Genomic DNA, 17101 nt, shown 5'->3' on the forward strand with positions numbered 1-17101 from the left:
AAGCTTGCGTTTTTTTTCTCCAAGGGGAAACAATTTTCATTACTACTCATTACCACGTATAGTATTGGATGCAAATGAAAATACGTATAGCATTGGATGCAAATGAAAATATAGAAGAAAAAAATAGACACTTTTATGATAAATTAGCATTACCATGATAATAAACAATGATGTTGTTTACAAATTTACATACAAATTCATTCTCATTACACCATTCATAACCAACTACTAAAAGAAACACTAGTGTCTTAGTTGGCACTGGCAAGGACATGGTTCTCGATAATTTTAGTTGGCATATTAGATCTCTATTATATAAGTCAACACATAGGGGGAACCAAAAAATTGAATAAGTAAAAAAACAAGAAAAATTTGTCAGCAACCACCTTTTATAACCATTTTTTTTGGTCACAAACCACCTTTAAAAAAAATTTGGGAACCCAACCACCTTTTTTTCTCTTTTTTATGAGAAGCCAACGCTTACCAAATTCTGACATTAACTTGGATTTTTCGGCGTTGACACACTTTTGCAACTCCATTTCTTCCTAATTTCTTCATCACTTACTCTTCCTATTTCTTCCTCACTATATTTATGGCGTCCCAAACACCTCCATTGCCACTCCCTTGATGATGCAGCTGCCACCACTACCACCGACCCCTCTCTTTCATGTACATCACCGCTTCCAAACACAACACCTCATTTCTCCATTAAATCCACTTCTTCTTCATCCTCATTCACTCTTTCAAAGGTTTCAAGTAACAACCTCAACTCTTTCTCTCTTCTTCGAATTAGCAACAACAATCAAGGCATAAATAAAACCAGACAAAAAAGAAGCAAAGCAACAACAACACCAACGAGTAGTGGCTCGTGGTGGTGCAAGGAACAACAACAACAACAATGATAATAGTAAATACATACCTAAGGACGGAGAAAAGATGAACAACAAAGTGCAGGTAAAGGAGAGAGAAAAGGAGAGGAAACACTAACACTAACACCAACAACATCAGCAGCGGCATCAAGCGACCAACCAACAACGACGGCGTAGGGTGATTGAGAAGATAGGAGAAGGAGCAAAGGAGGAAGAAAAAAGGGGAATCTGGAAAAAAAAAGGGTGCAAATGGGAATTCTGATAAATTCTCCAAAGAAAAAAAAGGGGATTACGAACGGTTTAATTTACACAAAAAAGGGAAAAAAAATATAAACACATACGACATTTAATTTTTTTTTTTTTTTTGAGAAAGTAAAATGCAAATACAGTTCGCACACATTACAATTTACATGCATATAAGGTTTATATTATATATTGCAATGTGATTGTTAGAAATTCAACTTCGAATAGAGCGTTAATTAGGATAAGAAGGTTCATTAGAGTTAATGACTGACAGAATCATGACGCCGTTAGTCAGTAAGAGCATTTTATGTCTTTTATTGAAATAATAAGTGTAGGTGTTTTTCAAATAATAAAGATACCCATAAATTTAGAAACACCGCAGAGAATAGAGATACTTGATGGTAAAACCGCAACTTTTTACAAGTTTTTGGTCCAAGATGAGCTACCTATAGACCCGTCGCGCTCGTTTCCTCGCACCTGCTAACCAACCCATGACCCCCCAATCAAATACATACTCCATTCCGCAGACTCGGTCTTGTTCAACGCTGTATAAATTAACTTCCTCTCCACATCTTTCCAACTGGGAAGTCCTCTATCTTCATCAATCATCATACATAAATCAATCCATCAACCAAACAGACTAGTATTTGTGTTTAACTAATCATCACCGATGTCGGAAGTTGCTCAAAATCAGATGGCAGCCGGATTAAGTCCTGAGTTTCCGACTGCTTTTACTCATGGTGGTCAGTTTATTCAGTACAATATCTTCGGAAACTTGTTTGAGGTTACCTCTAAGTATCGCCCTCCGATCATGCCCATCGGTCGTGGTGCTTATGGCATCGTCTGGTAATTATTTTATTTTCTCTCTCCTCTGCCCCTTTTTTTTTCCCCTTCTTGTTAATTGTTTTATGAACTAGTCTTATATGCACGACAGAATCATATAGTAACTCCCGTGAAATTTGATAGAACTGCCGTAAAATTTGACCTTTTTTTGGTAATGATGAGTTTGATTGTTATTTTGACATTAATATTTTTCCTTTTTTTGTTGGAAATTGAGCAGTTCGGTGTTAAATTCAGAGACGAAGGAGATGGTTGCGATGAAGAAGATTGCAAATGCATTTGATAATTATATGGATGCTAAACGTACTCTTCGCGAGATCAAAATCCTCCGCCATTTCGATCATGAAAATGTCAGTTTTTCTTTTAACACATATTTGTACATATGTGATTATTTTTTGTGGATTGGGGATACTTATTTTTTTTTTATCCATATGAACACGAAAGCGATACAAAGTATAAAGAAGGGGAGGGGGGATTCGAACCTGTAACCTATCGTTCACACTACCTCAATCTTAACCAACAGGCCAAGACATCCTTGGTATTTGGGATACTTGTTGGTTGAATTGTTTCATTAATTTGCTAAATTGGAAAGAAACAGGTCAATTTTTGTTTTTATTTACTTGATAAGCAAAACTTTTGTGAAAGTTGACTTGAATGGTGACATACTGACATTGTTGGCTTTTTCTGTACTAGTTTGAATAGCTTCCAAGTTTGATTGTTGGCATTTATTTAGAAACAAGAGTATTTTTTTTTTTTTGGCTTGTTATGATTTTGGAAAATACTCTTTACTAATATCGTTGTTGCTGACTTGAAATCAGATAATAGCTTTAAGGGATGTTGTTCCTCCTCCTCTAAGAAGAGAATTTTCTGACGTCTATGTTGCAACTGAGCTTATGGATACTGATGTTCATCAAATAATCAGATCTCATCAAAGTTTATCAGAGGAGCATTGTCAGGTAAAATGCTGTTTCACTCTTTTGTGATGATGTATTTGTCTCAGTGTGTCATTTTTATGCTTAAGACTTTCACAGTAAACAGACTTGCTCACCTTAGTGCTAGAAGAACAAAGTCGGTAAATCGTTACTATTTATGTGGTACTTTTATGCGGTGATCATATAAACTCGTAATTTCTATCGGATATACGCAGATAATGCATAATTTAGTCGCATTTTTAGTAAGTTTCAAAATATAATTCCTTAATACAACCCTTATTTAATTGCGAAATATCCAAAAAAAGCCGTTAGTTTCTCAAAAATTAAAAAAATGCCACCAATGTAGACACTATTTTGCATACCAGATATAATTAGGATGACACTGATCATAACCCCAGTCCTCACTAATGCATATGATATATAAACTAGGATGCCATTGATCATAACCCTAGTCCTTATTAATGTTTCTTTGATTTCATTTTCTCTGTAGGGGTTGTTTGTTATCATGGCAGTATTGAATTTTGAGTTTTTGAATACTAGACCGAAGTGTTTTCTTGTCTCTTAAATTTCAAACCATAAAATAAGCTGGCAATGATATCTGTTGTATTTTGATGCTTTACAAGAACTTGACAGTCAGAACACCTTAGATTTACATTAAGACAACATATTATGTTCTTCTTCTTCTTCTTCACTTTGAGTTCCTCACAAAATCAATAAAATGCAATTTTTAACTGCAAGGCCAACGGGTTTCCGATGTGAATGTTTTTGAAGGAGGACACAACTTCCTTAAGGCAAATTCATTTTTCTGGTCATGTTTCTTACGTCAAAAACAGCAACTTCAATTGGTGTATACTGATTTTGGAACTTCACTTGCAATGTTATGTTCTAAAGAATTTTGCTTAATTAGGAAACGCAATTTCAACTATAAGTCGAACGTGTTTCCGATGTGAATGTTTGGAAGGAGGTCACAACTTCCTTAAGTGTAATATGGGAAATTCATTTTTGTAGTTATGTTTCTTTGGTCAAAATAGCAACTTTATTGGGTGTATACTAATTTTGGAACATCACTCGCATTGTTATGTCTAAAAAATTTCACTCAATTGGCATTTTAAGACTGATTTAGACTTTCAATCTATTTTACTCGTTGACTTTAGGCTTCTCTAAGAATCTAAGAGACTGTAAAAGCTGATTTCGCTGGATTATACTGTATATGCTTGCAGTATTTCTTGTACCAGATACTTCGTGGGCTTAAATACATCCATTCAGCAAATGTCATCCATAGAGATCTGAAGCCAAGCAATCTTTTGATAAATGCAAATTGTGATCTCAAGATTTGTGATTTTGGTCTTGCAAGGCCAACCTCAGAAAATGAACACATGACTGAATATGTTGTCACTAGATGGTACAGAGCACCCGAGCTTCTGCTCAATTCTTCTGATTACACTGCTGCAATTGATTTATGGTCTGTGGGCTGCATATTCATGGAGCTCATGAACAGAAGGCCTTTGTTTCCTGGCAAGGACCATGTTCACCAAATGCGCCTGTTGACAGAGGTGAGATTCTTCGATACAAACTAAGATGTAATTAGTATAATGTCCAACTTGGAAGTCTTAACTTTTGATTAATTTTTACTTGAGAAAAGAGAATCCCCTACTCCTGATATGATATTACTTTTGCCACTGTCTAGAAATTTTATTCCTTATGTTCCCCCGAAGAACGGCTCCTTTGCTTTTTCCATAATTTTCAAGGCACATTTTTTTAAGAGCAATATTTTTTTATTACATATTTATAATAACATAAAAAAGTTGATGTCGTGATAATACACATTCAACGGGATATTACATATGTTCCCACATGATAAAATAAATTTCTTATATATTAGATAAAAGTTGACGAACTTTGACTGAAAAAGCAAATGAGCAAGTGTTTGGAGAATAGAGGAAGTATGTCACACTCCTCTGAACGTTCAATATTGAGGATATCATTTGATTTTAGTATAAAACCTTCGATCTCCACTCTTTTGTATCACTCAATATAAGTTGAGGCGTCTTGTTATATCAAAATCATGACTAGTTTAGGAAATATTACAGTTTCTTTTTTGACAATTTGTAACACTATATATATATCACTTTATCCTCGGAAAGAATGAGTATATGAATGCAACCGAGGAAATAGCTTTTATTGATGTTGCGTTCCACTGCTTCCTTTCATATGGATAGAGATGTACTGATTGTATTGCGGTGATCAAACTTCAGTAATTTCTCACACCATTACACTTCATTACTGACCCATGTTTCCTCTTTCGTCAGCTACTTGGTACACCGACTGAAGCTGATCTAGGGTTTCTTCATAATGAAGATGCGAGAAGATACATTCGACAGCTACCACCACAACCTCGTCAACAATTAAGACAAGTATTTCCCCACGTTAATCCATTGGCAATCGATCTCATCGAGAAAATGCTGACATTTGATCCCACACGAAGAATTACTGGTAAGTTCTGATTAGTTTTCGCATTATCAAAAGAGATGTTCTTTGGAATACTTGAAACTAGAGGTTTATTAATTATTATTGTACTTGGACATAACTCCATGATTGTGATTATCATATGGTCTTCGAAGTTTTAGGGGTGATTATGATTGAACTTTCTGTTCCTGTGCAGTTGAAGAAGCGCTATCGCATCCTTACCTTGCTAGATTACATGATATAGCTGATGAACCAATATGCCAAAAGCCATTCTCATTTGAGTTTGAGCAACAAGCCTTGGGAGAAGAGCAGATGAAAGACATGATTTATGAAGAAGCTTTAGCACTCAACCCGGGATATGCTTAATATGTTCCCCTGAGGAATAACTCTTCTCTTCAGTTACTATTGCTGTTTATCTGGTATAGTGATTTTTTTCTCCTTTTTTTTTTTTGTATATATGATTTGTAATATATGTTGCCAAAATAAAAAGAAAAAAGATGTGTAATACTTATTCTTGTAATTCTGGAGATCAGCTTGCATGTATTTTGAGTCTCTGCTTGAACCCATCTGCTCTACTCTTACCAGCATGTAGTTCAGCTGGTCTAAAACGCGCTAGGAGAAAATCTAGTGTTGTACTTGTAGGTTAAGTTAAATGTACCTTTGCTTTGTTATTTGGTTTTTTATTTTTTTTCACGGGACCTTTACTTTGTTACTGCATTAGTGCTGCAAGTAATGCCGTTAATTGATTGGCGGATTAAGTTGTAAAAGTACAAGGTAACGAAGTCGATGAGCTTTATATCATTCTCCCAAGGGAATATGTTGTTAATTTTGTGTTTTTTTTTTATGTCATATCTTTATATTTCTTCTGTTTTATATGTAGTATTCTAAACTTTTTAAAATTCCACATAGTATCCTTAATGTTATCCTTTTTATAAAGAATGTTCTTGCTATTAATTATATTTCATTGATTTCATTTACTTTTTGTAATCTAGTAAAACTAATTTAACTTGTATACAATTTAACTCATTAAGGGAATATTGATGAGTAAGATTAATTCCATCAAATTACAACATATAGACGAAACTAATGATGCATAGTTAAATGGTTGAGCATTAAAAAAAATCATAAGGATAATATGTGGAACTTTAAAAAGGTTGGGGTATAACATGAAAATTAAGAAACAAAAAGATATAATTAGAGATAAAACTATGCATACATACATTTTTTTAAGTGAAATTTCGTTAATTGAAGACAAACGATCTTTTACAGTAGACATTAAAGAAAAACAAAATACAATCAACAAACAAATCAACTTCGGCTTCGATGAAAATACAACGAACCGGATCGAATAATGTGATTAGGGGTGATAATAAGCCTGACTTATTTGTGAATAGTTTGAGCTCGGCTCGGTCAAAGTTTGATCAAAGCTCGACTTGTTGTTGCTCGACTCGAGTTCAAGTTTGGCTATAAACCTTAACGAGTCGAGCTAAGTTATGACAAGTTCGACTTTTAAAGCTCGTGAAAAGGTTCAATTACTTTTTTTATATATGAAAATAATGTATTATGTATGTATACATAAATAGAAATTTATATTATACAATAATAGGTTAATAGTTTTATTATCAAAGAATAAACTCGAAAAACAAAAATATTCAAAAAAAATATATAAAGAAGAAGAGTAAACTAAAGATAATAATAGGTCAACAAGCTTGTTTGCGAACAATTTGATAATGGCTCAGTGAACGCTTGATCAAGACTTGGCTCGGTCACAGCTCGGTTCATCAAGTTTTAAGCTCGGCACGAGTTCGAATAAACTTAAATGAACATAAGCCGAACTAACATGAGTTTGGGCTCGACTTGACAGATAATACCCCTAAATGTGACACATGCCCCATGTATTTGCTGAATCAAGTAGCTATTAATAAAACCGTCATCATTATGACATAGTTTGGAGAAGGACATTATTGATTTAATGTGGGATTCAAATTTATATAATTTGGAATTTGATTTAAAATTTTGAACCATATGGAATATAAATTTCAAATTTCTTGTGAAAGTCCATGTTGTATTTAATGGAAATCATACTTTGATCTTAATAACATTTTGATTTAACCCAAAAATAAAGCTTAACACTAATTCTTCAAGGAAGAAACCCCAAACTTGTCGTATGAGCTTTTTGTTGGGAACTTATCGCCTAATTTCGGCAAACAAATTAAAAGTGTTCTAGGGAGGTGAAGGATGAATTGACTTGGGCTTTTTCGAAGTATGGTCTATATTCGGTGAAGACGACATATATGCTAGGGAAAGGGGGACATTTATACCAGTTTCATCGTGCTTGGGTTGTCTTGTGGAGCATGGAAGTATCCCCCAAGGTGTGACACTTTTTGTGGAGATATTGTACAAACACATTACCATCGAGGGAGATTCTTAGGACACGTCATTTGCTTGATAACGGAAGCTGTTCTTGGTGCCCCAACGTAGCTAAGACGACGCACCACACTCTATTTTCATGTCCAAGAATTCAGAGCTTATGGAGGGCGCACGGATGTGAAGCCATGGTGAGTAATGTTGGCGTGGGAAGTGGGTGTGATGTTGTAGAGAATTGGGACGTGCTTAATAAAAAAGTAGTACAACGAGGTAGTTACGTGGCATGGAATATTTGCGCTAAACGCAATCGCTTTGTGTTTGAGAATAATACCCAACCTTTAGCAGTGGTAAGCCAGCGAGTGGAGAGACAGGTTGAGGAGTACAACGAGTATACCACTCGGATCTATTAAGATCAACGTTGACGCTCATCTAAGTGCTGATGGTTGGGCTGGAACGGGAGCTATAACGCATGATTCTACGGGCAAGGTACCATTTGCGAGCATGTTGGCCCCCCGATGTTGGTGAGTGCAAAGCCATCCTTTTTGTTGTTCGTCTCGCCAAGTCTCATGGCCTGTTGGACGTGATCATTGAGTCTGATGCTCAAGTTGTCATCTCTAGACTTTCTAAAGCCGCTTTATTTTTCTCTGATTTAGACTCTAAAGGTGATGTTCTTTCTTTGAATACAAGTATTAACTCTATTAGTTTTAGCCATGTTAAGAGGGATGGAAATATTGTTGTCCATAACCTTGCTAGATTCGTGCCGTTTGGAGTGGAGCAATGCTGGAAGAACCATTATCCTAGGAAGGTTTCCCCTTATGAACTAACGGACGTTTTGTCCCTTGATTAATGCACATCTCTTTTTCCCTAAAAAAATAGTATTTGTCGGCAAAACATGTATTGATTGGATTAGTTCTCACCTGACGTTCTTCGCCGAAATCTACGAATTACCAATTACAAGCATATTTATTTTTGAAATCATATGATTTATAGTATTATGGGTGATATATTTAATGATAATAACGTATCAATAGCAAAGAGTTTAATTAAATACGAGTGCCATTTTTTCACAAATAATATTTTGTTGAAAATTATAATGTGTTGATATCCCTTACTAACATATTTTACCTAAACTCTTACTAAAGTGTCCTGATATGTATGTTAGCTTTAGTTCGAGGCCCCATAGTAGCAATGCTTTTTTTTTTTTTGGTTTGTTTTAGCATTTTGATATACTAAATAATTTTTTTAGTATCAAATATAATTAAATATGGTCATATGTATTAGAAATAAAAATATTAATAATAACGGTGCGTCTTGCGTGTTGCCGGCCACACACGAAATTACAGGTGTGGCCGCGCGCGATATCCTGTCAGCCCAGTTTTAAATGGTCATATCTCACTTGTTTCTCATCAGAATCGAGCTTTTGACCAGGCGTTAGAAAGCTACCAAGCCAAATTTTCATCTCCAACTTGAATCTTCCAAAAATAGTAAGTGTTTTGTGAGTTATGACCTTTTGAAGTTGACCATTATGCACAAATTCTTATGAACAAATGGAGTTGCTCTTAGATGAAGTTACTCTTATGACCAAATGGAGTTACTTGTATGAATATGTGGTTACTTTTAACAATAAAAGGATGTCACTCCTATAAAGAAATGTGGTTACTCTTATAAACAAAATGGGATTACCTATGTGAACAAATAAGGTTACTCATATGATTAAATGAGTTTACTAGTATGAATAAATTGGGTTACTCCTTATGAACGAATGAAGTTATTCTTATTAATAAGTGGGGGTTACTTGTATAAACAATTGGGGGTACTGATACGAATAAAATGGGGTTACTTATGTGAACAAAATGAGGTTACTCATATGATTAAATGAGGTTACTAGGATGAATCAATGGCTTACTCCTATTGAACGAATGAGGTTACCCGTATTAATAAGTGGGGGTTACTTGTATGAACAATTGTGGTTACTAATGCGAATAAAATGGGCCCATTTGATATGAACAAAATGAGGTTACTCATATGATAAAATGCGTTACTGGTATGAATAAATAGGGTTACTTTTTATAAACGAATGTGGTTACTAGCATAAACGAATGTTCACACAAGTAACCCCCTATTTATTAATACTAGCATAAACCCCCTTTTTGTTGCCATTGTTATAAACGAATGTGGTTACAATTTATTCATATGATAAAATGCATTACTGGTATTAATAAATAGGGGGTTACTTGTGTGAACAATAGGGGTTACTCATAAGATTGAACAAGGTTACTCATAAGATTAAATGAGGCTACTCCAACAATATTTTAAGGTTACTCATAAAATATTTTTAGGTTACTCATATGAACAAATGAGATTTCTGGTATGATATGTTATGAATAAATAAGGAACTGATATGAACAAATAAAGGAGGTTACTCAGATGAAATTCCCAAATCGAAGAAATTGTAAAAAATAAATGGAGTTACTCATAAAATATTTTTAGGTTACACATAATAATAGAGGATTAACTCTTGTAAACAAAATGGGGTTACTTATGTGAACAATATAGGGTTACTCATATGATTAAATGGGGATACTGGTATGAATAAATGAGGTTACTCGTATTAATATATGGAGTACTTGTGTGAATAATTCGAGTTACTTGTATGAATAAATTAGGTTACTCATAAGTTTAAACTAGGTCACTCATAAGATTAACATAGGTTATTAATAGGATCAAACTAGATTACTAATATGATCAAAATGGGTTACTCATATGATTAACCATGATTACTCTAAAAAAATTAAACAAGGTTATGTGTAACAATAGAAGGAGTTACTTATGTAAATAAAATAGGATTACTGGTATGATTAGATAAGGTTGCTCGAATCAATAAAGTGAAGTTCTTGTTTACAATCAAAATGTGGCAGATTTATCATACTTTCGATAATCAGTACCGTGCATTTCGATTAATGCCTTTTGGCATCATTCTTAATCAATGAAATGAAATCACAAATTATCAAAATAAAAGAGAAACTAAAATATTATTCAAGATAATTTTTGTTTCCACGTACTCCAATTTGTCCAGATGATAGGAACGCAAATAATCAATCAAACTATTTTTGCAGAATATGCTCGACGCTCAATTGTAAGCATGTCTGCCTAAATAATCAAAATTTGTAATGTGAAATTTATTTCTTTTCTCATGCGTGAATGTCAAATATTGCCGACCTCCTGCCATATAATCCCAAATTCCTCATCGAAGCACGGCAAATTGCCATGGTTGTCGTAGTTTTTCTTTTGGACATCAAGAAAGCGTACAAAACTAGAACAAATCAACTGGCGAAATGGAAGTGCATCAAATTTTGCAAAGTCATGCGTTGACGCCACCTCCTGTCGACTTACTATGTAGCCTACACCATTGGAGAGTGTTGCCCAACTATCGAATCTATGTAATCAGATGCATGACAAAAATGTCCGTAGGATAGGGGGATTAAAGAAGATGAATCAACTGTACTGAGTCTATTAAGATCAGGATCCGATCGAACGAGCGAGACTTTGTCCATGATAGGGCCATGTGGCAGGCCCGTGCTTCTGTCTGGAGGGTTAAACTAGCAAATATCTTCCTACCTTGCATGTATTGACCTGGTACGAGTGGGCTTGGACCAGGGCCGTGGGAAGCAACCTAAGCGCATGCTCCATGTGACTACTAGCATGCCACGATCCATCAATGCGAAATATGAGTTGAGGTTGTGCCGATGATAGGCGACCAATGTCAATCAGGAAGAAACCCGGAGGGATATCATCATTCGTGGGTAAAGTGGCCTCAACCATAGTAGCTTGAGTCGAGAACACTTGATGTTGTTTCATAGCAAGATCCACTTGGAGGTGCAGACCTTCCAAGGAGGCGCGGGTCTGACGGAACACCTGGTGATTCTTAGTAATCCATTGTTGTCGTAGTTGGAGAGAGAAGAAAATGGAAGAAAAGGAAGCGACTGCAAGTTGCATTGACGTTTGGGATTGGATTTGGGAAATAAGTTTATTAGGGTTTTTTTTCCACATAGGCCGACTGCACCTATATTATAGGTATGAGCGGCCACATATAGTAATAATTGAGGTGCATCAAAGTAGGGTTATAGGGTATGCAAGTTTTTGGTTTTAAAGATGGATTTGATATGTTCAATAGTTTTTTAGTATCAAATATAATAAAATATGGTCATATGTATTAGAAATAAAAATATTAGTAATAATTGAGGTGCATTAAATTAGGGTTAAAGGGTAAGCAAGATTTTGTTTTTAAACATGGATTTGATATGCTCGATAGTTTTTTTGTATCAAATACTTCATTAGTTTCTCTTTGTTTTTCCTTATTAGCCGTTTTAGAAAGTTCTTCCTTTATGTTAGATCGGGAGAACAAATCTAGGAAATATAATTCTGAACAATGAACCACCCAGATGCCATTGATCCTTACAGATGAATGAGAGAAATAAAGGGTAAGAGAAATAATTTACAGAAAAAATGAAGAAGATTTGTGCCCTCGTTGCGCCCTAAAATCTGTTGTTTGGTTGAAGATAATTCCACTAGTGTTACTATTCAAGAAAATACTCCCTACATCCTAGGGTAGTCTGAACATTTTCATTATATGTTTGTCCTAAATTAGTTTAAACACTTTAATTTTTGATGTTGGTTTCACTATTTTGATGATGACAAATAATCATAGTTTTATTTTGAAAAAAATAAAAATCATAAAAATATCTTTCATATATATCTTTTATATTCTTTTAGATATTCTTATCTTGTGGAGAAAGGATTAAAGATAGTTAATCTTATCAAGATATTATGTTTGAGAATAAGGTTTTGCACACTCGAAATTGTTTACACTAGTATGTTTAATCAATCTAATAACTAAGGATCTTTTGAGAAAAAGATTCTTGGTTATTAGATAGACTGGTGCTATTTGTATTGTGGAAAATAGGTTGAACAATTCATGCCTACAATAAAGAGAAGTGGGGTGTGCAGTTGGCTGAAGCTTTGCCGAGTTTTTTTTCATTAACGGCTGATAAGTGTGTTTCTAACACACTATATGACCTCCTTTTGGTTTAGTTTGGTCCTCTTTATTCTCTTTTCTCCCCCCTTTTATCCTCATTTCCCTTTCTATTTCTTCACTTGATCATTGATTGATCATAGTGACATTTTGCTAGATTTTCGATCTATTTTGATCGAATTTCTAGTACATATGCTTTCACCATGTTTTCTCGTGTTTCCACTACAGGTATGACCTTTTTTAGGGCCAAGTATTGCGAGATATGGCTTAAGGGGGAGAGATAGAGAAACCGAGGGAGCTTGAGGTGCGTTTGGAGACACCCACACACAATGGTGCGCCCGCACATGGATAGTGATGCGCCCGCACCTTCAGTGATTTCAGAGACAAAACACAGACCACATTGGTGCGCACACAAACGTGCGCCCGTATGGCCAAGAGAAAACCACCTTTACTTGTCCGTATGGGACATTCGCATATCGAAGGATGCCCTTTGGTTTGTGTAATGCCCCATCCACTTTTCAAAGGTGTATGACAACAATCTTCTCCGACATGCTAGAGGATTCTATTGAGGTGTTCATGGACGATTTTAGCATGTGTGGTTCGTCTTTTGACACATGTCTGGTTAATCTTGAATGTGTATTGAAAAGGTGTCAAGAGACGAACCTCGTCCTGAATTGGGAGAAGTGTCACTTTATGGTCGAGGAAGGCATTGTCCTTTGGCATAAAGTGTCGAAGAAGGGCATTGAAGTGGATCCGGCAAAGGTTTTGGTTATTGAGAAGCTTCCACCACCGAACTCGGTGATGGGAGTTCGTTCTTTCCTTGGACATGCGGGTTTTTACCAGCGTTTCATCAAGGCTTTTTCTCAAATAGCCAAAACATTGACGAATCTACTCCAAAAAGATGTAGATTTTGAGTTTGATGAATAGTATTAAGGCTTTTAATCTTTGAAAAAAGCCCTTATTTCGGCCCCCATTGTGCAAGCTCCGGATTGGAGCTTGCCTTTTGAACTAATGTGTGATGCTAGTGACTTTGCAGTGGGTGTTGTTCTTTGTCAACGAAAGGAAGGAAGGCTACATGTGATAGCTTATGCAAGTAGGACTTTGGATGATGCTCAACGGACTTATTCAACTACGGAGAAGGAAATGTTGGTCGTAGTCTTTGCATTTGACAAATTCCGATCTTACTTGACCTGTAATAAGGCCGTTGTGTATACGGACCATTCTGCAGTCCGGTATTTGATGAGTAAGAAAGATGCCAAGCCTCGACTCATTAGATGGGTATTGATTCTTCAAGAGTTCGATTTTGAGATGAAAGAGAAGAAGGGGACGGTTGGTGTGGTAGCTGACCATCTTTCTCGCCTCTCTCTTAATGAGAAGCTCTTGGATCTAGACGAGATGATTTTAGCGAAGAAGCGCTATTCGCCATTCTGAATAATGAGATTCCATGGTTCCGCGGACTATGCGAATTATCTGGCTTGTTTAAGAAGTGTGACGATGGAGTGTTTAGGAAGTGTGTGCCCAATCATGAGATGACCTCGGTTTTGAACCATTTTCATACCTTGGCATGTGGAGGGCACGGTGGAGCAAGCAAAACTGTTTCTAAGGTACTCCAATGTGGTATATTTTGGCCATCATTGCAAAAGGATGCTCGGGAGTTTGTAATGGGTTGTGATAGATGTCAAAGGAGCGGTGGCATCACAAAAGACATGAGATGCCTCAACTAAACATTCTCGAGGTTGAGCCATTTGATGTTTGGGGAATCGACTTCATGGGTCCATTTGTTTCTTCTTTTGGCAATATGTACATTCTTGTTGCGGTCGATTACGTGACAAAATGGGTTGAAGCCATTGCCTCCCCCACCAATGACCACAAGGTTGTGACCAAGCTCCTGAAGAAGATCATATTCCTTCGGTTTAGAGTGCCCCGAGTATTGATAAGTCATGGCAATTCACACTTCGCCAAGAAGCAATTAGAAGCACTTTTGAAGAAGTACGAGGTAAATCACAAAGTCAGTCTTCCTTATCACCCCCAAACCTAAGGCCATGTTGAAGTCTCAAATCGAGAACTAAAGAACGTCCTTGAGAGAGTGGTCAATAAGACAAGAAAAGATTGGTCTCTGAAGCTCGATGATGCTCTTTGGGCTATTCGCACAGCTTTCAAGATACCTATAGGCACCACTCCATATCACCTTGTGTAGGGCAAATTAAAGCATTCCATTTGCCGGTTGAACTAGAGCACAAATCTTGGTAGGCAATTAATGAACTCAACATGGATATTCACTTGGCGGGAGACGCTCAAAAGGAAAGGTTAGTTGAGCTTGAGGAGCTCCGGTTTGATGCATATGAGAGCTCAAAATTATACAAAGAGCAAACTTCGAAATGGCATGATCACTGGATTCAACAAAGAGAATTTCGGGTTGGAGACAAAGTCTTGTTGTTCAACTCAAGACTAAAACTCTTCCCCGGAAAGTTAAAGTCCAAGTGGTCGGGGCCTTTCTCAGTGTTGACGACTACCCCCCTATGGAGCTTATGAGATTTCGGGGGAGAACGGTCCATTTTGGGTGAACGGACAGAGATTGAAGCTTTATCATGATAATCACGCCATTGGTTCCATTGGTTGTTTGATCCTTCACTCACCTGAGCGCATCTCGTGAAGGACGTATCCTTTTTAGTCCAGCTAATGACTTAAAACAAGCGTTATACGGGAGGCAACCCGTTTCTTTTCTTCCCTTTATTTTATTTTATTTTATTTTTCTTTTAGTTGTTAGTTAGATTTTTTCTTTATCAGCTAGCCATGAGAGCTACATTGGGACATATGATTCTTATGAAAAGTTGAGTGAAAAGGAGTGATTTGGAAAAAGAAAGACTGAGAAAACAAACGCCTACAGTGCGCCCGCACCCCTTAGAGGTCTCTAGATCCGGCCACCACACACGTTTTCCGGCGACCTCCGACCAACTTTATCACCGAAATTTTCATCACCTTTATCTCCACAACACTTAAGAGCACAAAATTTGGGGATTCAGCAAGATTTGGTTTTCTAAGGTTTCAAATTTGGGGATTTTCATCTCCATGTTGGTAAATCTTCTTCTAATCCTTGTTTTTCATCTATGATCTTGTTATTTGGACTTCTAGTGTGTTTTCTTTTGATTACATGCTTGTTTTTCATTTAATTTTTGATTATTCATGAAGATTGCTCAATTTTGTGCTTGATATTGTGATGAACTAGTGAGTTTTCATGTTCTTTGTGAGAACTTCATGATCTTTTGAATTTTTGTGTAGTACATTGCATGATTTTCTAAGTGTTATTGAAAATCTTTGCACAACTTGTGGTTGGTTTGGTGAATTTGTGTTGAAATCCACCTTGTGAGTGGTTGAAAAGCTTGGAGTAGCTCTAGTTCTTACTTGTCAGCAACTTTGTTGCTATTGCTTATGGGATCGTTAGCTGGTAGATTTTAGGATTAGTTTTTCTTTTCTTTTCATTTTATTTTCTTTTCTTTTGTGTGTGTTTCTTTGTGTGGGGAGTTAGTTTTGTTTTGTGCTATTGAAACGGACCGTCACTTATTCTTCCCCTAAACCTTTTTTTTACCACCATGGGAAGATACAGTGGCGAGAGATCATCCTCTCGGTCTAAGAGAGCTAAGACATGGTCCTCCTCACAAGGACCCTCTTCTAGCTCTAATCTCCCACCCATTTATCCCGTGAAGTTTCCCAATGCGGCTCACAAACAAATCTTCACACGACTTTCCGAGCTCACACTTCGTCCCACGAAGTTCTATGACTACATTACCTGCGTAAACCTTAACATCAAATCGATGATAAGGGAGATGGCAGATAATTTAGCATTGGAACTTTCTCACCGTCCATGAGCACACTCATGATCAGCTCACTCTTGAATTCTTGAGTACGTTGAACATAAGCCGGGAGGCGGACACGGGTGTTCTAACTATCCAATGTCATTTTTTCAATCAAGTTAGAACACTCTCATTTGACAGATTTTGTGAAGCCTTTAGGATGGATTCTAGTGCCCCTTGTGATGCCCCTTTAGGCACCATTTGGCAGGGGTATAATGAACAGGAATGGTGGGCCAAGATCACCAATGGCACCACTCCGTTTCGAACGAATTCGTCCAAAGCATAGGAGATTATCCATATCGCTCTCCGTTACTTCCATAGGATGTTGGTTTATACCATCTTTCCTAAACAGGAAGTCGTGCAGTTGAGAAAGGAAGAGCTTTTGGTTCTTTGGTTGGCCACTGACGGGGCCCACCTTGGAGCCCGAATTAAGTTTGTCGCTCTCTTCATTAATCGACTGCAAGAGATTCGGAGGGGGGGGGGGGGTACTACGGTATTTGGGGA

At 36.6% G+C, this 17101-nt stretch overlaps 1 protein-coding gene across 1 annotated transcript; it reads left to right on the top strand.

Annotated features, from left to right (window-relative positions):
- Window positions 1-1519: 1519 nt before the first annotated feature.
- On the top strand, window positions 1520-6173 carry LOC104903120 (mitogen-activated protein kinase 3). Its single transcript, XM_010691116.4, has 6 exons — window positions 1520-1955; window positions 2170-2299; window positions 2768-2905; window positions 4102-4434; window positions 5191-5374; window positions 5544-6173. The coding sequence occupies exons 1-6, from the start codon at window positions 1780-1782 to the stop codon at window positions 5711-5713; spliced, it is 1131 nt and encodes a 376-aa protein (XP_010689418.1). The 5' UTR covers window positions 1520-1779; the 3' UTR covers window positions 5714-6173.
- The last annotated feature ends 10928 nt before the right edge of the window (window positions 6174-17101 follow it).

Source organism: Beta vulgaris, chromosome 9 (genome assembly GCF_026745355.1).
Source record: "Beta vulgaris subsp. vulgaris cultivar EL10 chromosome 9, EL10.2, whole genome shotgun sequence".
NCBI classification, from domain to species: Eukaryota; Viridiplantae; Streptophyta; class Magnoliopsida; order Caryophyllales; family Amaranthaceae; genus Beta; species Beta vulgaris.

What these genes read in the sequence shown, in the direction of transcription:
- LOC104903120 (XM_010691116.4), top strand. Translation starts at nt 1,780, where the DNA reads ATGTCGGAAGTTGCTCAAAATCAGATGGCAGCCGGATTAAGTCCTGAG. An exon ending in GGTGCTTATGGCATCGTCTG is followed by an intron (nt 1,956 to 2,169) that starts GTAATTATTTTA and finishes GAAATTGAGCAG; the next exon opens with TTCGGTGTTAAATTCAGAGA. An exon ending in GCCATTTCGATCATGAAAAT is followed by an intron (nt 2,300 to 2,767) that starts GTCAGTTTTTCT and finishes ACTTGAAATCAG; the next exon opens with ATAATAGCTTTAAGGGATGT.